At 44.6% G+C, this 24456-nt stretch overlaps 1 protein-coding gene across 1 annotated transcript in view; it reads right to left on the reverse strand.

The window, feature by feature from the left end:
• The window catches only part of EVC2 (EvC ciliary complex subunit 2), a 287368-nt gene that overhangs the window by 177759 nt on the left and 85153 nt on the right, over positions 1-24456 (reverse strand). The window contains exon 8 of the mRNA XM_077477799.1: positions 11931-12053. Coding sequence (XP_077333925.1) covers positions 11931-12053 — 123 coding nt within the window. The remainder of the gene's footprint in view (positions 1-11930; positions 12054-24456) is intronic.

Here is a 24456-nt window from a genome sequence, read left to right on the forward strand (position 1 = left end):
AGACGGAGGCTTGGTAAACAGTACAGGAAGTGCTCAATGTAAGGGCGGAAATACACTCCACTGTGGACTCAGAAAACAATACTTAAGATGGAGCTGCCTAACCCCTGGAAACAAGTTTTTTTAAGTTTCTTTAAACAGTAAGTAATATGCAATTTGGGCTGGATTACAGTGGCTATAGTTTGATAATTACTTATGATAATGGACTAGATGAAAAGAAGCATCAGAGTGGGAGAGTTTACTTCCTCTTGAATGAACTACAAGTCCCAACATCCTTTGCAGCCGTCGGGTTGTAGTTCTCAATGAACTACCACATCGCTGTGGTAGTTCATCGATTTTTCCTGTCGGTGTATCTACTTGTCCGTACGGAATGTAAAGGCACACAGATACACTGACAGATCTGCAGGAGACCTGCATGGCACCAGTGATCTGCTAATTACTGGTGCAATGCTTTACAGACTCCAACAATAAATAAATGCCAACTGCAAAACAAAATTTGTATTTATTTTTTTAAAGTGTTTAAATTTAAAAAATACATTTAAAAAATAAATTTTTATTTATTTTTAATCCTTTAAGCTGTAGCCTTTGATTGTACAATCTTCTTTAGATCTACCAAAAAAAAAAAAAAAATGGTTGCATAGACTAAGGAGGTCCTCATATTACCGTATATACTCGAGTATAGGCCGACCCGAATATAAGCCGAGGCCCCCAATTTACCCCCAAAAAAACTGGCAAACTTATTGACTCGTGTATAAGCCGAGGGTGAGACATGCCTGTCCATCCCTGTGTGTGTGTCCGTCCATCCCTGTGTGTCCGTCCATCCCTGTGTGTCCGTCCATCCCTGTGTGTCCGTCCATCCATCCCTGTGTGTGTGTGTGTCCATCCATCCATCCATCCCTGTGTGTGTGTGTCTCCATCCATCCATCCATCCATCCCTGTGTGTGTGTGTGTGTCTCTATCCATCCATCCCTGTGTGTGTGTGTCTCCATCCATCCATCCATCCCTGTGTGTGTGTGTATCCATCCATCCCTGTGTGTGTGTGTGTCTCCATCCATCCGTGTGTGTGTGTGTGTGTGTGTGTGTGTGTGTGTGTGTGTGTGTGTGTGTGTGTGTGTGTGTGTGTGTGTGTGTGTGTGTGTGTGTCCAGCCTACCTGTGTCCCGAGCCTTTGTCCCGAGCCTCCGTCCCGTGCCTTGCCTCCTTGCCTCCGTCCCGTGCCGTGCCTTGCCTCCGTCCCGTGTCGTGCCTTGCCTTGCCTCCGTCCCGTCCCGTGCCTTGCCTTGCCTCCGTCCCGTGCCCTCTTCGTCGGCGCCTCGGCGGCCATTGTAAAATTCAAAAGCCGCGCCTCCGCCTTCGCCTGTGATAGGCGGAACACTGAATTTCCCAGCAGCCTGTGTTCCGCCTATCACGGACATCGTATCATCCTCGTCCGTAGTACGAGGATGATACGATGTCCGTGATAGGCGGAACACAGGCTGCTGGGAAATTCAGTGTTCCGCCTATCACAGGCGAAGGCGGAGCCGGAGGCGCGGCTTTTGAATTATAGAATGGCCGCTGTCTGTCTGCTCGACACGCTGATCGAGCGGGCAGACAGCGATGACTCGAGTATAAGCCGAGGGGGGCACTTTCAGCCTCAAAAAAGAGGCTGAAAATCTCGGCTTATACTCGAGTATATACGGTATGTAGTTTTGGTAAATTTAAAGTTGATAATACAAATATCGTATGGTCACATAATGTGTGTGATGGGTGCAATGTTGATCAGTTGTTTAATGTATATAGGGCAGGACAGCCAGGGAACCATAATAGGCAGTGGTGGCCACAATTACTGTACCACAAGAGTGATGGGGTGGTCCTACATCCGACAGGATCGCTTTTATATGAAAGCTGATCTCCGGCTGAAAAAAACAATACCAACTCACTCCAACAAAACCAAGCTGGTTTACTAGTATGTTTAGAAATATACCTTGGTTCACAAGGGGTTAAGAAAAAGTATTTATATGTGTCTATATACACACACACACACACACATACATAAAATATGGTTTCTAAACCTTTCAGCTACTTCATATAAAAGTAACACATTGACCATATGGCTGGTTATCAAACTGTACTGTACATTTAAAAATATGTATGTGTATCTTCTTTGTATGTATATCTAATTGTGTGTGTGTGTGTGTGTGTGTGTGTGTATATATACTGGATATATATATATATATATATATATATATATATATATATATATATATATATATATATATATTTATGTACACACACACACACAACTATATATACACATACTGTACAAAGAAGATACACATACATATTTTTTAAATGTACAGTACAGTTTGATAAACAGCCATATGGTCAATGTGTTGCTTTTATATGGAGTAGCTGAAAGGTTTAGAAACCATATGTCATGTACAGATATATCACCTAGGGGAATATTTGTAAAAATATAATGAAAATTGATTGACTCAGGCTGATTTTACACCTCTGCATTTTTGAAAATGCATTGAAATGCATAAAATAGAATCCGTGTCAACGATTGTCGTGACACACATCTGTATATCATATGGCACTACCCCAGCAGGAGCCGTTGGTAGTATTGGTAGTATCTGTTCTTTCTCTAGCCCTAGGCAGAACCTAGGCAGGTTCCTTTAAGGCTAGACTCATTGTGTACTGCATTACTAGGGGCATAAACAATCGCTCCCCGATTAAAAGATTACTCCCCCAGTGACTCTAGAGGACCAATAATGGGTACGGCAGTCCTCTTAAGACCAGGCCTTTTCTAGTACTCTTTGATTAATAGTAAACATCTGTATTACTTGCTAGAAAATTTAGTTAGAACCCCCAAACATTATATTTAAATAAATATATTATATATATATATATATATATATATATATATATATATATATATATATATATATATATATATATATATATATTTTTTTTATTATTTATTATATTTTTTTTTGGCCGAGATCCTGCTGGAGAATAAAATGCAGAAAGTTGCAATTTTTTTTATGTCACACAGTATTTGCACAATTTTTTTTGGGGGGGGGGGAATACACTAATAAATTTTAATGCATAAAAACACAATATATATAATCCGATTTTTTTGCCAAAATATAAAAGATGAGGTTACGCCAAGTAAATAGATACCAAACATGTAATGCTTTAAAATTGCGCATGCACGAGGAATGGCAACAAACTACCATACTTAAAAATCTCCATAGGTCCCTCTTCAGTTGTCGAGAGGCTTTATCCATCTACGTCACCCCTGTGTTTCCAAGGATGCCAAACACTCAGAAGTATGTATCATATCTAGTGGGAGTGTCCAAGGTTGTGGGGTTTCTGGAACATGGTTTTTGCCCTAAATTGGAAAGTTTCAGTGGTTCCGGTCCCTCAGCATCCATGTATTGGTTTGTTGTATGAGCCTATTGAACACTTGCCTCGCTCTAAACAGCGACTGATCTTGGCGGCTAACTTTTCAATTGCCCGTTCGTGGAAGAAAACGTCTGTGAGCATGTCATTGTTCAGAGGAAAGGTGTCCTGGACTATGCTTAATGAGCAAATTGTTTGTGTTTGGAATATGTCTTAGGCCGGGTTCACACCGCTGCGATGCGGGAACGCCGCGAATCCGCGGCGTTTTCCCGCATCGCACACCTCCCGCCGGCAGTTCACACTGCCCTATGCGGACGGCTGGGAGTGTCAATGATATGTTAATGACACCCCCAGATCCGTCCGCATATCGCAGTGCGATCTGCCGACTCGCACAGGAATCGGATCGCATGGTGTGAACCCCCATGCGATCCGATTCTGTTGCGGACCAAAAAAAGGGTCCCGTGCGAGTTTGCTGCGGGAGCGATGCGAATTCAGCCATACTATCTGTATGGCTGAACTCGCATCGCTACGGAGATCGGATGTGATTTGCGGTGCGAATCACATCCGGATCTACCCCCGCAGCAGTGTGAACCCAGCCTTAAGGCTAGGTTCACACTATTGCGATGCGGGAACGCCGCGAATCCGCGGCGTTTTCCCGCATCGCTCACCTCCCGCCGGCAGTTCACACTGCCCTATGCGGACGGCTGGGGGTGTCAATGTTATGTTAATGACACCCCCAGATCCGTCGGCATATCGCAGTGCGATCTGCCGACTCGCACAGGAATCGGATCGCATGGTGTGAACCCCCATGCGATCCGATTCCGTTGCGGACCCAAAAAAGGGTCCTGTGCGAGTTTGCTGCGGGACAGCTGCGAGTTCAGCCATACTATCTGTATGGCTGAACTCGCAGTGCTACGGAGATCGGATGTGATTTGCTGTGCGAATCACATCCGGATCTCCCCCCGCAGCAGTGTGAACCCAGCCTTAAGCAGAAAGTAAAAACATTTTTTTAAATATTTTTATTTATATAGTGCAAAAAATAAACACTGCAGAGGTGATCAAATACCACCAAAAGCTCCATTTGTGGGTAAAAAAAGGACATCAATTTTGTTTGCGTACAGCATCGCACGACTGCGCCATTGTCAGTTAAAACGACGCGTCAAGACAAATCTGACCCTAAGTGACACTTTTTGGGGACCAGTGCTAAAAAAAAATGCACTGATCAATGTTTAAATGAAACTGGCAGGAAAAAGGTTAGCACTAGGGGGCTAGGGCAGGGAAGGGTTAACTGTGTTCCCTAGGTGTGTTCTAACTGTGTGGGAGAATTGGCTCACTGGGACACCACAGATCGCTGTTCCTGATTACTTGGAACAGCAGATCTCCATGTTGTCCCCTGTCAGAACGGAGATCCACCTTGTTCTGTGGAGCGATCGCGGGTTGCCACCCATGCACTCCCCGGCGTAAAGGTACATCGTTTCGCACAGCCGAGCCACCCTGCCACAGTATATGTGTGGTGGACGGTCTGAAAGTGTTTTTTTTTTTTCTTATTTACTTGTTTATTAAATTTTTACACCCTCCCTTTTTAAAAAAAATCACTTTTATTCCTTTTACAGGGAATGTAAACATCTATAAGACCCTAAATCTCTCCTCTACCTTTCAAAGCAAAAGATCAAAAAAAAACATGATCTATTGCTTTAAAAAATGTGTTTACTTCATTCCTAGAATGGAAGTGACGTCATGGCGTTGCTCTGTTCCTCCTCCTAGATCATAGAGGGTTGTGGGTGGGTGGGGGCGCATTCCCGGTTGCTGGAGCTATTGCAAACATCCCTCCAGGAGTGCATTTGAAATGAAAGTGACAGCAAGTGTATATAGCCTCTAATGGGAGAAGTGTCAATGGAGGATAATGGCCCCATCCTTGGGCTTATGTTGAAGACAAGGGTTAACTTTTGGTTATGGTTGTTGTGTCGGTCAGGGACTTTATCACTAGATCACTCTGCAGCAGTCCACGTGTGACAGTGAGTTGTCTGTTTGGTAGGGGAGCACCCTTAAGCAGCGATGATGGTCAATATGAAAGCAGCTCAAACAGTGATTCTGGATGATGGGTGCTCCACCTTGGATTACCTCCACAGCTCACCTCTCTGCTCAGCAGTCTGTCCCTTGGCTCTGATACAGCCCCTGTGGATGCAGTCCAGCCTGGCCTGGTTCAGCACAACACAGCTAACACACAGCTTCCCAGTTGGCGCGTCTCTCCCTAACCACCTGACTTCCTTCTTGGTATTTTTCTTATATACTGTCCCTTCCCCTTCCTGATGTTTGTGGGCCTAGCAGTTGTGACCCATTTCAACTGTGTACAAGATCCTCCTTGGAGACTACAACTCCCAGACTGCCCTTGGCACCTGTATTCCAATTATAGTTAGACAAACTAGTGGACACTGCCATCTTGTGGACAAAGGGTTCTGCATCTCTGTAACAATGCCCAGTGTTACAATCATATTCAGGGGTCAAGTGCTGGGGAAAAAAAGTGTGGGAACTCTCACCCAAGATCCACTCCCCCACCAAAAAAAAATAAAATAAATAAAGGTACGCTCATATGCATATATATTTCACAGAAAATACAGTACAGTTATTGTAAAGTGCCAGTTTACAAATACAAAATAAGTTAAATTGTCAAACAGAATAATCAACACAATGGGTGATGATCTTTCCCTCGCAGGGAATTTCTAACACAAATACACCCTGTTCCAAATTCAAATACAGCAAATTAGAAAATATCACACAAACTGGAATAACGTTGCCCTTGCCGTGCAAGATTATCGGCAACGGATCAAAAAACTAACGGATCAGATCATTCCTTGGATCTGAGTCACAGATCGGATCTTTTTTCGGATCAGCAAATAATAATTGAATTTGCAAAAACCTCTGAAAAATGTCACCACCATATAGTCCCCACTGCAATATACATCTCCCCTACTGTAATATACATCTCCCCTACTGTAATATCCACGTCATCTCCCCCAATAATATTTTGGCTGAGCATGGATGGGTATGGCTAGGTATTAGCAGAATATGTATTGGCAGGGTAAGTATTGGCAGGGTATTGCAGAATATTGGCAGGATAAGTATTGGCAGGGTATTGCAGAGTATTGGCAGGGTATGGCAGATTATTGCTGGGTATTGCAGATTATTGGCAGGGCATTGCAGGGTAAGTATTGCAGAGTCTTGGCAGGGTAAGTATTGCAGAGTAAGTATCGGCAGGGTATGTATTGCAGAGTATTGGCAGGGTATAGCAGAGTATTGGTGGAGTAATGCAGAGTATTGGTGGAGTAATGCAGAGTATTGGTTGGGTATTACAGAGTATTGGCGGAGTATTGGTGGAGTAATGCAGAGTATTGGTGGAGTAATGCAGAGTATTGGTGGAGTAATGCAGAGTATTGGTGGAGTAATGCAGAGTATTGGTGGAGTATTGTGGAGTAATGCAGAGTATTGGTGGAGTAATGCAGAGTATTGGCGGAGTATTGGTGGAGTAATGCAGAGTATTGGTGGAGTAATGCAGAGTATTGGTGGAGTAATGCAGAGTATTGGTGGAGTAATGCAGAGTATTGGTGGAGTAATGCAGAGTATTGGTGGAGTAATGCAGAGTATTGGCGGAGTAATGCAGAGTATTGGCGGAGTAATGCAGAGTATTGGCGGAGTATTGGTGGAGTAATGCAGAGTATTGGTAGAGTAATGCAGAGTATTGGTAGAGTAATGCAGAGTATTGGTGGAGTAATGCAGAGTATTGGTAGAGTAATGCAGAGTATTGGTGGAGTAATGCAGAGTATTGGCGGAGTAATGCAGAGTATTGGCGGAGTAATGCAGAGTATTGGTAGAGTAATGCAGAGTATTGGTAGAGTAATGCAGAGTATTGGTAGAGTAATGCAGAGTATTGGTGGAGTAATGCAGAGTATTGGTAGAGTAATGCAGAGTATTGGTGGAGTAATGCAGAGTATTGGCGGGGTATTGCAGAGTATTGGGTAATGCAGAGTATTGGTGGAGCAATGCAGAGTATTGGCGGAGTATTGGTGGAGTAATGCAGAGTATTGGCGGAGTATTGGTGGAGTAATGCAGAGTATTGGCAGAGTATTGGTGGAGTAATGCAGAGTATTGGCGGAGTATTGGTGGAGTAATGCAGAGTATTGGCGGAGTAATGCAGAGTATTGGCGGAGTATTGGTGGAGTAATGCAGAGTATTGGTGGAGTAATGCAGAGTATTGGTGGAGTAATGCAGAGTATTGGTGGAGTAATGCAGAGTATTGGCGGAGTAATGCAGAGTATTGGCGGAGTAATGCAGAGTATTGGCGGAGTAATGCAGAGTATTGGCGGAGTAATGCAGAGTATTGGCGGGGTAATGCAGAGTATTGGTGGAGTATTGGTGGAGTAATGCAGAGTATTGGCGGAGTAATGCAGAGTATTGGCGGAGTAATGCAGAGTATTGGCGGAGTAATTCAGAGTATTGGCGGAGGGGTAATGCAGAGTATTGGCGGGGTAATGCAGAGTATTGGCGGGGTAATGCAGAGTATTGGCGGGGTAATGCAGAGTATTGGCGGGGTAATGCAGAGTATTTGCGGGGTAATGCAGAGTATTGGTGGAGTAATACAGAGTATTGGCGGGGTATTGCAGAGTATTGAGTAATGCAGAGTATTGGCAGGGTAATGCAGAGTGCTAGTGACTAACCTGGTTTACTTCTCGGGAGAGCACTGGGTAGAGGGGAGGGAGGAGACAGTCCGTATGCCAGCGGCGTGTGTCTGCCGCTGGCTGCGCTGGAGGCCGTATGCGTACTGCCCACTGACTCCAGTGCGTGCCCACGTGTACGGCCGATGTCATGTGACCGGTTGCTAGACGCGGAGCGGCCCTAGCCTAGCAACCAGTCACTGACTCGGGAGGCAGAGGAGCGGCGGGCTACGCACGAGCGGCGGGCTACTCGGGCTGCTAATGGGAACGGCGTTCCCGTTGTGGAAATAGTACGGGAACGCCGTTCCCATGCGTTCCCGCAGGACTCGAGCCCTGATCATATTGCAGTTAAACACATTGCGACACTTGACAACATGTGAAAATATGCGTTATGATGCATGTTAATATTCAGTACAGAGCACATTGAAAACATGATAACACACATTAACGAGCAATGATATGCGTTTTTATGCATTTGCATTGAATTCAATAGAAAACATTGGGGAAAAATAATTATTTGATCCCCTGCAGATCTTGTAAGTTTGCCCACTTACAAAGAAATTAAGGGTCTATAATTGTTATCATGGATGTATCTTAAATGATAGAGATAGAATATTAACCAAAAATTCTGAAAAACACATGACACAAATGTTGTAAATTGGAGTAGCAGTTCAGTGAGTAAGTCTGGGTTCACACTTATGCGCTTTCCCTGTATCCAATTTGCATGACAGGAGACTGTGTTGATTGTAACACTGGGCATTGTTACGGAGATGCAAACTCCATTTGTCCACAATATGGCAGTGTCCACTAGTTTGTCTAACTGTAATTGTCTGGGAGTTGTAGTCTCCAAGGAGAATCAGTTCCGGGGCAGCCACAGTCCGTACTGGAAAAGGGTCTTGTGCATCTTTGGCTCTGTGTGTGGCAAAAATTCGGACCTGGTTCGCACCTGAAACAGAACAGGGATGCTCCAGACCCCTGTTGTGAGCCATGGTCGCAGCTATTGTGAACCCAGCCTCAAAAAGGTATTTGATCCCCTACCAACCAACAATAGTTCTGTCTCCCACAGACTGGCTACAGTATGTGCTCATGTGGTGCACAGATTAGTTCTGTCAATTTAAGAAGGTGCTCCTAACAACAACTCGTTATGTGTAAAGAAGACACCTGTCCACAGAATCTCTTTCTTCCATTCAAACTCACCATCATGGGCAAGAACAAAGAGCTTTCAAAGGACTTCAGGGACAAGATTTTAGACCTGCACGAGGCTGGAATGGGCTACGAGACCATCAGCAAAAAGCTTGGTGAGAAGAAGACAACTGTTGGAGCAATAATTCGCAAATGAAAGAAATACAAATAACCATCAATCGCCCGCAGTTTGGAGCTCCATGCAAGATTTCGCCTCATGGGGTAAGGATGATAATGAGAAAAGTGAGGGATCAGCCTAGAACTACATGGGAGGAGCTTGTGAACGATCTCAAGGCAGTTGGGACCACAGTCACCAAACAAACCATTGGTAACACAAAACGTCGCCATGGATTGAAATCCTGCAGTGCCCGCAAGGTCCCCCTCCTCAAGAAAGCACATGTACAGGCTTGTCGGTAGTTTGCCAATGAACATCTAAATGATTCAAAGATGGATTGGGACAAAGTGCTTTGGTCAGATGAGACCAAAATTGAGCTCTTTGGCATTAACTTGACTCGTCGTGTTTGGAGGAAGAAAAATGCTGACTATGACCCTAAGAGCACTATCCCTACAATCAAGCACGGAGGTGGATATATTATCCTATGGGGCTGTTTCTCAGCTAAAGGTACAGGCCGACTTTGCCACATCGAGGGGCTAATGGACGGGCCATGTATTGTAAAATCTTGGATGAGAACCTTCTTCCCTCAGAACACTGGATGGGTATTCCAGCATGACAATGACCCAAAACATACGGCCAGGGCAACAAAGAAGTGGCTCAAAGAAGAAGCATATTAAGGTCATGGAGTGACCTTAATCCTATAGAAAATTTATGGGGGGAGCAGAAACTTTGAATTGCCAAGCAACAGCCAAGAAACCTTAAGGATATAGAGAAGATCTTTAAAAAACAGAGTGGACTAAACTCCCTCCCGAGATGTGTGCAAACCTGGTAACCAACTAAAAGAAACGTCTTACATCTGGTCTTGCCAACAAGGGTTTCCCCACCAAGTACTGAGTCATGTTTTGCTTGGGGAGCAAATATTAATTTTAGTCACGAAAATGCAACTCAATTTATATAATTTGCATCATGTGTTTTTTTTCTGGATTTTTTTATTGATATTCTGTCTCTATTATTTAAAATACATAACAATTATAGACCCTTTATTTCTTTGTAAGTGGGCAGACTTACAAACTCTACAACAATTATTTTCCCCATTGTATGTATGATTCCAGTCTAAAAGAATGAACTCAAATTTGTTAAATTTTCTTTTCTTAAATTTTTATAACTACTTCCCCATATGCTTTAATATGAGATCTCATGCATAAATTTTCTGAAAAAAGAACATTACCGTACTTAAATAAAAACTTAACTGTATCTGAGCACCAAAAATTGAAAACGTTATACAATTCATTTTTAATATTCAAAAACAAACTTACCCATCCATCCATGTTTTATTTTGTTGAGAAATTAATTTGAACCCCCTACCCCCCCCCAGCATTTCTAGCTTTGGCCGTCTTGAGGAAGAGCAGACGATTCGTGTAGCTTTACTTTCTAGAATCCATCTGCCCTTAGCTCAGGCATGCAGGCAGAAGGGGGGTGCTTAGCTAAGAAAGCTTCCTGCAGATAGAAGAAAAGAAAATGCCCTCAAAGAATCCTGGGATGTATGACATCAATTTGTCCTAGGCCAGGATGCAACTTACTATAATATATCTTCCTATTTACTAAGGTAATCAGCAGTGGTGGCCCATCCATGCATCTGGCCCTCTGATCTGCATGCAGGGCGCCGGATGCATGGATTCCAATGGGGGGGGGGTTTGAAGCATGCGATTAGAGACAGAGTCTTTAATAGGCCTCAAAAAAGGGTGGGCTCGGGGCGAAGAGCACTGCGCCCGAAGCCCACCCAGCTGTGTGACAATAGCGAATGAATATTCGCCATTGTAACACTGATTCTCCTGCTGGCCAATCATAAAGCGGGTCATGAGACCTGTCACCCAATTGCCTGAAAGGAGATCCGATTGGATAGGCCGCCAAGAGGAGGAGGCACAGGGGAAGCGAGGAAGCAGCCAGAGAACAGCCCAGAGAACGGCCGACGTCGCCCGCTGCCCGTGAGAAGTGTGGGGCCCTGACCTACTGACTGATTGACCGGGGGGGGGCAGGATGCTGCCCGTGACCCCCATAACACAGCAGGCTGTCCGACCCGACAGGGGTGGGTGGTGGCTGGTGGATGGTTTGCCTGCCAACACACCCCAGTACTGCACCTGACCCTTTTAGCACAAAGCATGGCAATATATTGTGGTGTACTGCAACTTCGTCAGTTTTCCCAAACCTGTCCTCAACTCTAATGAGAACACGTTTAGAAAACCAAATTAACATCTAAGAGCCAGCCAACCAATACAAATAAATGCACCTGCGTTTGAGAACACCACAGTGCACAAACTGTATGTGAATGATTTGTGTGTTATGGTGAGCTGTACTGCCCATAAGAAATGCAGATGCGGGTTTATTACATGTTTTGAGTTGCAATACGGGGCTTTAAACACAATGCGCATTAACACTGGCCTGAATAGAGGCCCCTGGTCTATTGGAGGATATGTAAATAAAGCCAATTTCGTTTTTTTTAAGCAGTACGAATAGATCCCAAAATGTAAATAATGTACTCACTGCACGCCTTGGCTTTAATTTTTTCATGCGGTATAACAATAGAAAAATAGCGCATGTCACCAGAAAAGACAAAACGAAGGCGATGACGAATCCGGCACCGTGTAGACCATGGTTGGGTAAAATCTGCAGGGGAAAAAACAAAGAAGATATAACACTGACACTTCCCATGAAATGCTAACACTGTCTAGGAGACAACAAATGCCATGCTCAAGTCACAAAAAAGCAATGCGTCTTCTACTTTATTTCACTTCTATAATTCTCCCGTGATCCAGACAAAACAGGCAGGACTTTCACACTGCTTCAATATAAAAGTGCAACACATAGGGGTTGGTTTACTAAAGGCAAATAGACTGTGTACTTTGCAAGTGCATTTTCCCCAGAGCTTAGTGGATGTGGTGAAGTTGAACTTTGTAAAGAATACCCAATCAGGTGTGAGGAAAATAAAAACATTTTTGCTTACACATTGTAGAATGATAGAAACCAACAGTGCGTCACTGCATGAAGAGCCTGTGGTTCAGCATGGGGGGCAGATTTTCATGTGAATTTACTGGTCTGTGCGGAGCTATTTTTGAACTTATCTCCAAAAACCTTAAAGTGACACTAAAGGATCCTGTTTTTAAAAAAAATCAAAAAACAAACATATCATACTCCCCTCCACTGTGCAGCTTGTTTTGCACAGAGTGGCCCCGATCCTGCTCTTCTGGGGTCCCTTGGCGGCTCTCTCGGCTCCTCCCCACATTAGATAACCCCCCTAGGAGAAGCGTTCATCTGGGGGGTTACCTTGCGGGTGCGCTCCCGAGTCCATAGACACCGAATGAAGGACTTGGCCCCAGCGACCCCGGTGGCCGTGTCATTGGATTTGATCGACAGCAGCGGGAGCCAACGGCTGCACTGCTATCAATCTATCCAATCAACAGCCTAGCAGAGAGACAATGCGTCCCCGTGGGATGAGTTCGAGGGTTCAGGTAAGTAAAACCGAGGGCTGGGGGGGGGGGGGGGGGGGCAGTCACTGACAGGTGTTTTTTCACGTTAATGCAAACACAAAGCTTTACAACCCCTTTAACCATCTCAACACAGGGCATTTTCACCCCCTTCCAGCCCAGGCCATTTTTGAGCTTTCAGCGCTGTTGCACTTTGAATGACAATTGCGCAGTCATACAACACTGTACCAGATGAAATTGTTATCATTTTGTCCACACAAATAGCGCTTTCTTTTGGTGGTATTTGACCACCTCTGCGTTTTTTGTGTTTTGCGCTATTAAACAAAAGAAGAGTGAAAAATTTGAAAAAAAAAGCAATAATTTTTACTTTTTGTTATAATAAATATCCAATTTAAAAAAGAAAAGTTTATGCCGATATGTATTCTTCTACATATTTTTAGTTAAAAAAAAAAGAATGTGGTGGTGGATCGGGGGAGGGGTGATGAATATAGTGGTGGGTGATGAATGTGGTGGCGGAGCGGGGGGTGATGAATGTGGTGGTGGGGGGGGGGGGGGGGGGGTTTGGTTGGTTGGTTGGTGATGAATATGTTGGTGGGTGTGGGTTTGGTTGGTGAATGCGAGTTTAACTTTCAATGTTTATTTATAAAACAAAGATTGTTTAAATAAAAATAAAAACAGATCGAAAACATCAGTAAAAAAATACATTTACAAAAAAAAACTGACCCAACCCAATACCATAGTAGGTACCTTTTAAATTGCAGCGGCACCCCTGGTGAAATACACTTACATGGTGGTCTCCCCCTGACCCAAGCCCTCCTCTGCCACACATATACTCAGCAGTGGCAGACCCACTGAGATAATACTGAGCAGATGGCAGGACCACTTGCTAAAATCTTTCTAGCAGTGGCCATGCATGCGCTTTGCACTCTCCATTCATTCCTATGAAGGTCCCGGGCTCATACTTGAAGGAAACATTGGAATTAATGGCTACATAAGACATTCATAAGAGTGCAGACAGAGCACATGTGTGGACCCAGCTGTGAAGATGTTGACAAGAGACTCTGCAATCTGGTCAGCTGGATGTATGGCAAGTGAGTATAAGCCTGGGAGAGCGGGCCCAACATAAAAGTGGAACTGCACCTTTGGTGCCCCTTCCTAATAGGAACACAGGAAAATGCAATATAAAATAATAATAATTACATATGCAAGCTATATAAAGCACACAAATCTGTGAACACAAATTCATGGAAAAACTTCAAACGCAGACACCATGCGAGATGCCCTGCAGAGCACACCAGGGTGGAAAGTGCATTTCTGAATGTGTGGTGGCTTTGAACAAACCCAGAGATAAATGTTTGATGACAGATATAAAAATCTGGGCATGTCTAGCATCTTCTACACCTGAGAACTGCATAATTAAAGTAACCACATTAATAATAAATTGGTCTCTCGAAGTTCACTTTGCATCAAGAAAGGAATACCAGCAATAAGCAGCTGTCATGATTAGTACTACACATTTAAAGAGGAACTGCAGTCTACTCATATAATTTGTAAAAAAACATCTTTGCCATTCTGAAGCTTCCCTCCATCCACTTTGCATATTATTTTATATATACTGCGATTCTGTACTTGCCAAATATGCTGCAGAAATATCTCTCCACTGAGTCTGGCTGCAATCATTTTAACTGTGGGCAGCTGAAGCTGCTGCCTGTTCACTTCCTGGATTTACACAGGCACACAGAGGCACACCTCCAGCTCTGCATCTCTCATTGGCCCTCTTAGGACTCACCCCTGTCCCCCCCCCCCCCCCTCCCTGGTAAACTCTCAAAGTGAGAGGGAGAGCTGTGCATGATGTCATTAGCCTAGGCTTATTACCAGACAAGAAACAGGAAGTGGGCTGTATAAGGTATTTACTAGTAGAAAAAAAAATGTTTTTACTATCCAAAGTTAAATCAACAAAAGCAGAAGATTTAATAGATGGAAAAATGAAAAAATTACTGAAGGTCTTTTTTAAACAATCCCTGTCCAACTTCATAAAGGTAACTAAAGTTTCAGAGATTTCTATAAATTTTACTTAAATGTAAATGTAAATTTTGCTATGCATGTTGCTGTAGCGCTGGCTCCTGACGAGCAGGCGCTATTGTTTTTGTAAAGTTAAGTTGCCTGAAACCACAGTTGGATTTCGGGGTTATTTCTCCAAATTTCTGGTTTCAGTACCAGTCCAGCTGGGTTGCACTGGGTTCTCCTTGACCGCAGGTGTCGCTGTCACCACCAGCAAGAGTAAAAACGCAGTCTAGCTGGGTGCATTGAATAACACTTCTCTTTCGGAACCAGCCCAGGGCGAGTGTTCAGTTCTTTAAAATGTATCCACATCCCTCAGTAACGCTCAAGTGTATCTCACAAGTCTGTGGCAGAGACTTTACCGAGCATCCTACCGGCTGCGAGACCTAGTGAGAGAGGTCTACCCGGGGGTTGTTGAATCCAGTTGTGGAACAGTTTTATTCTCTGGATTTTCTTAATACTTTCACCTTGCAATTTAAGTACCTGAACTCACCCCTAACCCTCTACCCTCCATTAAAGAGGAAGTAAACCCTGATGAGTTTACTTCCTCTTTCATTCCCTGCAAAGGCAAAGCATAATGGACTACTATGCATCGCATAGTAGCCCATTATGTGTCACTTACCTGACACAGGAGCCAGCGAAGTCACCGCTGTCCCCTGTAGTCCGGCGCATCCATCTTCTCGGTGGGGTCTCGCAGCTCTGCCGCTGTCATTTGGCGAAGCCACGATGACGTCACTCCCGCGCATGCGCACGGGAGCCGAGACATGCGCCATCTTCGTCATCGACGATGCCACGCTCAGTGTGCCTGCACGCCGCTGTCTACGGCGCATGCGCCATAGAAAGCGGTGCCTGTCTTTGGGCAAATATCTCCTAAACCGTATAGGTTTAGGAGATATTTCTTGGACCTACAGGTAAGCCTTAATCTAGGCTTACCTGTAGGTCAAAGTGGTTTGTAAGGGATTACAACCACTTTAAGAGACTTTGTTTTTCTAAATAACCCAAAAGAGGATTCAGTGTCAGTTTCAACATTCTTTGGGCCATTTACCACGGGAACCCCAAGACGGAGAAGCAAGCAGGTGAGGTAACGGTAAGTCCAAATCAAACCAGCAGCTCCTTCGGGGGTCAATGCTACATTGCTTAGTATTTCATTATGGTATTTTATATAAATTGTTGGTGCTCTCTATGTCTTACATGTACAATCAGCACATAGCTGAAGTAACGCTGAGATTGTGCTGTTTTCAGCCAATCAGGCAAGACTGATAGATTTGACTGAGAAAAAGAAAAAATAAATGCACCTACTGTGCGGCACTAAGCACCGAGGCTGCCTGTACATACATACAAAAACTGTATATAGACACAGCTTTCAAAAATAATACAGTACTTATTTTTGTTGCCAGCGGTTTAGACATTAATGGCTGTGTGTTGAGTTATTTTGAAGGGACAGCAAATTTACACTGTTATACAAGCTGTACACTCACTACTTTACATTGTAGACAAGTGTCATTTCTTCAGTGTTGTCACATGAAAAGGTAGAATAAAATATTTACAAAAATATGAGGAGTGTACTCACTTTTGTTAGATACTGTATATACATATACACACACACACACACACACACACACTTACACAGTATATACTATAAATATATATACACACATATACACATACAGTGGTTATAGAAAATAATCACTCCCTTTAAAATAATCACATATTGTTGCTTTGCAGCCTTAAAAATAGGCAGACACAGTTTTTGTTTTATCCAGCTGTATTTACTCTTACAATTTATAACATCGTGAAGTGAAAGATAGAACACCAACATGTCAAAAGTCGGAAAATGGATCACCCCCTGGTGTCAGTATTTTGTTGGATCACCTTCTGCTTTAATTACAGCCGTTAGTCTGTTGGGATATGTCTCTACTAACTTCGCACATCTAGACTTTGCAATATTTGCCCACTCTTCTTCGCAGAACTGCTCAAGTTCCCTTAAATTTGATGGTGACCATTTGTGGACAGCAGTCTTCAAGTCATTCCACAGATTTTCAATGGGGTTTTAAGAAGTCCAGCCAAAGCTCATATGGTTGGGCTTCTCCTATAGATCACAGAAGTGCAGTTTGTTTTACACTCCTGTGACTCGTTTTCAGCAGAGATTGGGCTGAAATCCTCTCTCTACCGACGTCTACGGACGCCACAGAAGTCAGTCCAGGTTCCTCGTCATCAGTCTAGGCACTGCGTCATCATGACCACGCAGTCTGGATCCGCCAGGTGCCTTGACTGACACCCGTCTCAGCCTCTCAGTGAGCTGCTGAGAGGTTGAGACAGCCACTCCCCATCCCTCCACAGCTCATCCATTTTTCCTATCCTGACAAGTGCTTCAGTCCCTGCTGCAGAGAAACACCCCCATAACAGGATATTACCACCTCCATGTTTTACTGTAGGAATGGTGTTATTTGTATGGTGATGTGTATTGGATGTTGGCCAGACATATCGTTTTGTGTTGAGGCCAAATAATGAAATTTTAGACTCATCTGACCATAACGCATTTTTTCATGTGGCCTCAGAGACTTCAAAGTGTGTTTTACCAAAGCTCAGTTGTCACTGCATCTGGCTTTTGTCGAGGAGTGGCTTTTTTCTTGGCACCCTCCCACACAAGCCACATTTGTGGAGCATTTGTGATATTGTCACACAATGACCACTCTTTGTCATAAATTCCTGCTACGGCTTCAGAATTGCTGTAGTCCACTTGTTGCCTCTCAGACCAGTTTCCTCCTGGTTCTTTCATCCAGTTTGGAGGGACACCCTGATCCAGGGAGGGTCTGTTTTGTACCAAATACCTTCCACTTCACTTTACTTTGCTTCTAGGTATTGATAACGCCTTTTAAATGTTTTTGTATCCATCTCCTGACTTGTGCCTATCCACAACTTTATCCCAGAGATCTTTTGACAGCATCTTGCCATAGTTGATTGTCTGAGCTAAGCTAATCAAAATGACCACAGCTGATCACAGTTGAAAGTCAAATGCTTTTGTGTGCCATTGAGAAGGTGATTAGCTACACCCAATTGAGTTTACAAATCATTTTTAGGAGGGGGAGATCCTTTTTCTAACTCAGTGATTATGTTTTTGAATTTTTTTCTGACATGTTGGTGTTATAAGTTGCAAGAGTAGATACAGCTGGATAGAACAAAAACTGTGTCTGTCTTCATTTCAGGCTAAAAAGCAACAAATGTGATTTTTTAAAGGGGGTGATTTGTATTTATAATCACTGCGTACACACACATATATACAGTGCCTTGAAATAGTATTCTTACCCCTTGAACTTTCCACATTTTCTCATGTTAGAGTCTTTTTCAGACTCTAATGCCACGTACACACGATTGGATTTCTCGTTGGAAAAAGATATTACGGCTTTTCCGATGAGATTCCTCTTAAGTTTGCCTTGCATACACACGGTCACGCAAAAGTTTGCTGAAATTATGACCGTCAAGAACATGGTGACGTACAACACTAAGACAAGCCGAGAAAATAAAGTTCAATGCTTCTGAGCATGCGTCGAATTGTTTCCGAGCATGCGTAGGAATTTTGCAAGTCGGAATTGCAACAGACGATCCCATTTTCGAATAGGAACTTTTACCGACAGAAAATTGAGAGCATGCTCTCAATCTTTTGCTGGCTGGAATTCCGCCAGCAAAAGACTGATGGAGCATACACACGGTCACATTTTCCGTCGAAAATCTCTCATCAGTCTTTTGCGGGCCGAAATTCGGATCATGTGTACGCTGTATAACAGGTTTTCTTCTAAGATTGCCCTGTATTTGGCTCCATCCATCTTCTCATCAACTCTTAACAGCTTCCCTGTCCCTGCTGAAGAAAAGCATCCCCACCACATGATGCTGCCACCTCCATGTTTCTAGGTGGGGATGGTGTGCAGTGTTCGTTTTCCGACACACATAGCGGTTTGCTTTTAGACTAAAAAGTTCAATTTTGGTCTCATCTGACCAGAGCACCTTCCACATCTCATTTGCTGTGTCCCCCACATGGCTTCTCACAAGCTGCAAATCGGACTTCTTATGGCTTTCTTTCAACAATGGATTTCTTCTTGCCCCTCTTCCATAAAGGCCAGATTTGTGGAGAGCACGACTAGTAGTTGTCCTGTGGACAGATTCTCACACCTGAGCTGTGGATCTCTGCAGCTCCTCCAGAGTTACCATGGGCCTCTTGGCTGCTTCTCTGAATAATGCTCTCCTTGCCCAGCCTGTCAGTTTAGGTGGACAGCCATGTTTTGGTGGGTTTGCAGTTGTTTCATACTCTTTCCATTTTCAAATAATGGATTGAACAGTGCTCCGTGAGATGGTCAAGGCTTGGGATACTTTTTTTAAACCTAATACTGCTTTAAACTTCTCCACAAGTTTATCCCTGACCTGTCTGGTGTTTTCCTTGGCCTTCATGATGCAGTTTGTTCTCTAAGATTCTCTAACAAACCTCGGGGGGCTTCACAAAACAGCTGTATTTATACTGAGATTAAATTACACACAGGTAGACTCTATTTACTAATTAGGTGATTTCTGAAAGCAATTGGTTCCACTAGATTTTAGTTAGGGGTTTCGGAGTAGATGGGGTGGAATACAAATGCACGTCACTCTTTCACATATTTATTCATAAAAAAAAAAAATTGAAAACCATTTATCATTTTCTTTCCACTTCACAATTATGTGCCACTTGTGTTGGTCTAGCACATAAAATGCCAATTAAATACATTTAAGTTTTTGGTTGTAACATGACAAAATGTGGAAAACTTCAAGGGGTATGAATACTTTTTCAAAGCACTGTGTATGTATATATATATATATATATATATATATATATATATATATATATATATACATACACACACACACACACACACATAAACAGTATGTACAATATATAATTTTAGGGCCTCACGCTCAAAAAATGGCCCAATCACTACAAAGCTAAATAAATTAAAACCTCACGATAACACCCCCACTATAACTGCTGACCCCAAGTCAACCACAAAATAAAGTTAAAGATACATAGCCCCAGATAGTAGGAATGGGCGAACGGTTCGGCCCGAGCATAAGTTTGGGCCGAACAACAAACATTATGCGTTAAAGTCTATGGGACACTAACATGAAAAACCAAAAGTGCTCATTTTAAAGGCTTATATGCAAGTTATTGTCATAAAAAGGGTTTGGGGACCCGGGGCCTGCCCCAGGGGACATGTATCAATACAAAAAAAAGTTTTAAAAACTAACGTTTTCTCGGGAGTAGTGATTTTAATAATGCTTAAAGTGAAACAATAAAAATTACATTTTCCTTTAAATATCGTGCCTGGGAGGTGTCTATCGTATGCCTGTAAAGTGGTGCATTTTTCCCGTGTTTAGAACAGTATCACAGCAAAATGACATTTATAAAGGAAAAATTTATCGCAGCTGTAATGAATTGATGGGTCTCTGCAATATAGATAAAACTCATTGAAAAAAAAAAAACGAACCAAAAATTCAAAAAACAATTGCGTGGGGGTCCCCACAAATTCCATACCAGGCCCTTCAGGTCGGGTATGGAAATAAAGGGGAACCCTGAGCCAAATTTTTTTTAAAAATTACCTGGGGGTCCCCCCCAAAAGAAGGGTCTGGTATGGATTTTAAGGGGAACCCTGCGCCAAAATAAAAAAAAAATGGCAAAGGGGCCCCCGAAAATTCAGACCCTTATCTGAGCACGCAGCCTGGCAGGCCACAGCAAAAGAGGTGATGAGAGAGCGCCCCCCTGCCCTCCTAAACCCTACCAGGCCACATGCCCTCAACATGTGGAGGGTGCTTTGGAGCAGCCCCCCAAAGTACCTTGTCCCCATCAACATGGCCTCATCCCCACAACCCTTGCCCGGTGGTTGTGGGGGTATGCGGGCGGGGGGCTTATCAGAATCTGGAAGCCTTCTTTAACAAGGGAACCCCCTGATCTTGGCCCCCACCATGTGAATTGGTAACGGGTACATTGTACCATTTCACAAAAAAAGTGTAAAAAATAGTAAAAAAGACAGGAGACACTTAGGGACACGTCCTTTATTAAAAGATAAAATATAAAAATATCCCACAACGTCTATTCATCTTCTAACATGGGCCAAAAAAAGCCAAAAAAAAAAGCTGCAACAGATCTGCCTCCATGGGATGCTCCCGCCGAGTGGTGCTTCTTCTAGGTGACAGCTGTTATATAGCTGAGGGCGGGGCCACTCGGTGACGTAAACGGGGCGACCACGACTTCCTCTGACGTCACGTGGCATCAGGGGGGGCGGGGTCACCTGTTTACATCACCGAGTGGCCCCACCCTCAGCTATATAACAGCTGTCACCGAGAAGAAGCATCACTCTGCGGGAGTCTCCCACGGAGGTGGATCTTTTGTGCTTTTTTTGGCTCGTCGAGCGGTGTGATAAAAGATGAATGGACATCGTGGGACATTTTTTTATCTTTTAATAAAGGACTTGTCCCTATGTGTCTCCTGCCTTTTTACTATTTTTGACAGTTTTTTTTGTGAAATTGTAGGGGTACAATGTACTCATTACAAATTCACATGGGGTGGGGATCTGGGGATCACCTTGTTAAAAGGGGGCTTCCAGGTTCCGATAAGCCCCCCGCTCGCATACCCCCATGACCATCGGGCAACTGTTGTGTGGATGAGGCCCTTGTCCCCATCAACATGGGAACAAGGTGCTTTGGGGGGCTACTCCAAAGCACCTTCCCCATGTTGAGGGCATGTGGCTGGTACAGTTCAGGAGGGGGGGCGCTCTCTCGACCCCCCCCCCCTTTTCCTGCAGGGTGCCAGGTTGCAAGCTCGGATAAGGGTCTGGTATGGATTTTGGGGGTGATTGCAATCAGTTTTAAATTACTTTTTTCCTTTAGAAATTTAATTTTGCTGTGGTACTGTTCTGACAATAACTTGCATATAAGCCTTTAAAATGAGCACTTTTGATTTATCATGTGCCTGTTCCATAGACTTTAACAGTGTTTTTGCGTGTTCGTGTGAATTTTTTGCCTCTTTGCATGTTCTGGTGCAAACCAAACTGGGTGAGGGGGATGGGGATGTTCGGCTCATCTCTACCTGATAATAAGAACAAAAAAAAAACAGCAAATGTCTATTGCAGGGGTATTGAATTACAATTCACAGAGGTCTGGTCAGTAAAATTTTCTGCTAGCAGAGGTCCGAATATCATGTCGGTACCATTGCGGATTTTGGTGTGCACCAAGCTGCATTTTGCTGCAGCATCATGCAGCGCAATTAAAAAAAAAAAAAAAAAGCTCAATGATTTCTTTCTCTGTGTTTCTTGTGGGTAGTGCAGCCCATCAAAATGGGCTGATCTACCCATGACGTGCACTTAATGCACATGCACAGATCTTAACCCATTTATACATCATTGTCCTCAGTCCCCACTGCACATCACAGTCCCCTCTCCCTTCACATAAAGATCCCCTCTTGAGTGTCCTCAGGTCCTTCTTTACATCACCCCCCTCCATCCCTTTCACAATAATGCTCTTATACTTCCTTGCCATCAACCCCCATTAACAGTACTGTCGTCTGCCCCTATTTACATAATTCACCCCCCCCACATTACTGTCCTCAGCTCCCCCACATTCCAGTCCTCAGCTCCCCCAACATTCCAGTCCTCAGACTCCCCCAACATTCCAGTCCTCAGCCTCCCCCAACGTTTCAGTCCTCAGCCTCCCCCAACGTTTCAGTCCTCAGCCTCCCCCAACGTTTCAGTCCTCAGCCTCCCCCAACGTTTCAGTCCTCAGCCTCCCCCAACGTTTCAGTCCTCAGCCTCCCCCAACGTTTCAGTCCTCAGCCTCCCCCAACGTTTCAGTCCTCAGCCTCCCCCAACGTTTCAGTCCTCAGCCTCCCCCAACGTTTCAGTCCTCAGCCTCCCCCAACGTTTCAGTCCTCAGCCTCCCCCAACGTTTCAGTCCTCAGCCTCCCCCAACGTTTCAGTCCTCAGCCTCCCCCAACGTTTCAGTCCTCAGCCTCCCCCAACGTTTCAGTCCTCAGCCTCCCCCAACGTTTCAGTCCTCAGCCTCCCCCAACGTTTCAGTCCTCAGCCTCCCCCAACGTTTCAGTCCTCAGCCTCCCCCAACGTTTCAGTCCTCAGCCTCCCCCAACGTTTCAGTCCTCAGCCTCCCCCAACGTTTCAGTCCTCAGCCTCCCCCAACGTTTCAGTCCTCAGCCTCCCCCAACATTTCAGTCCTCAGCCTCCCCCAACGTTTCAGTCCTCAGCCTCCCCCAACGTTTCAGTCCTCAGCCTCCCCCAACGTTTCAGTCCTCAGCCTACCCCAACGTTTCAGTCCTCAGCCTACCCCAACGTTTCAGTCCTCAGCCTACCCCAACGTTTCAGTCCTCAGCCTACCCCAACGTTTCAGTCCTCAGCCTCCCCCAACATTCCAGTCCTCAGCCTCCCCCAACATTCCAGTCCTCAGCCTCCCCCAACATTCCAGTCCTCAGCCTCCCCCAACATTCCAGTCCTCAGCCTCCCCCAACATTCCAGTCCTCAGCCTCCCCCAACATTCCAGTCCTCAGCCTCCCCCAACATTCCAGTCCTCAGCCTCCCCCAACATTCCAGTCCTCAGCCTCCCCCAACATTCCAGTCCTCAGCCTCCCCCAACATTCCAGTCCTCAGCTCCCCCAACATTCCAGTCCTCAGCTCCCCCAACATTCCAGTCCTCAGCACCCCCAACATTCCAGTCCTCAGCTCCCCCAACATTCCAGTCCTCAGCTCCCCCAACATTCCAGTCCTCAGCACCCCCAACATTCCAGTCCTCAGCTCCCCCAACATTCCAGTCCTCAGCTCCCCCAACATTCCAGTCCTCAGCTCCCCCAACATTCCAGTCCTCAGCTCCCCCAACATTCCAGTCCTCAGCTCCCCCAACATTCCAGTCCTCAGCTCCCCCAACATTCCAGTCCTCAGCACCCCCAACATTCCAGTCCTCAGGTCCCCCAACATTCCAGCCGTCAGCCTCCCCCACATTTCAGCCCTCAGCCTTCCCCACATTTCAGTCCCCAGCCTCCCCCACATTCCAGTATATATAGGGAAAACAATCAAAATGAAAGTACAGTTTCCTTACAAACTCAAATTTCTCCCTAGGAGGTTTTCCTATCCTTTCCTTATCCCAGCTCTGTGCCCCCCCCCCCCACCCCTCCTTTAAAGTGAGAGGGCTGGCTTATTCAAAAGAATGGTTTAAATAAAATTCTCCTGGGCGAAGCTGCACATAAATTCACCAGGACCTTGAATCCACAGGATTTTCCCCTGAACCCAGCGAACCCCAACCCCATCCCTATCCTTTGCTTTACAAGTAAACCTTTAAAGTGGTTCTAAATGCTCAAGGCTTTTTACCTTCATGGAATCTATCCATGAAGGTAAAAAACCTTCTCTGTGCAGCAACTCCCCAATACTTATCTCAGCCCCATAGCGATCCAGCGATGTGTATGAGAGCCGCAGCTCAACGGGGACTCTCCTTCCTCATTGGCT

This window comes from Lithobates pipiens, unplaced genomic scaffold (assembly GCF_037356315.1).
Source record: "Lithobates pipiens isolate NorthernLeopardFrog02 unplaced genomic scaffold, aLitPip1_a1.2 Scaffold_13, whole genome shotgun sequence".
Lineage (NCBI taxonomy): Eukaryota > Metazoa > Chordata > Amphibia > Anura > Ranidae > Lithobates > Lithobates pipiens.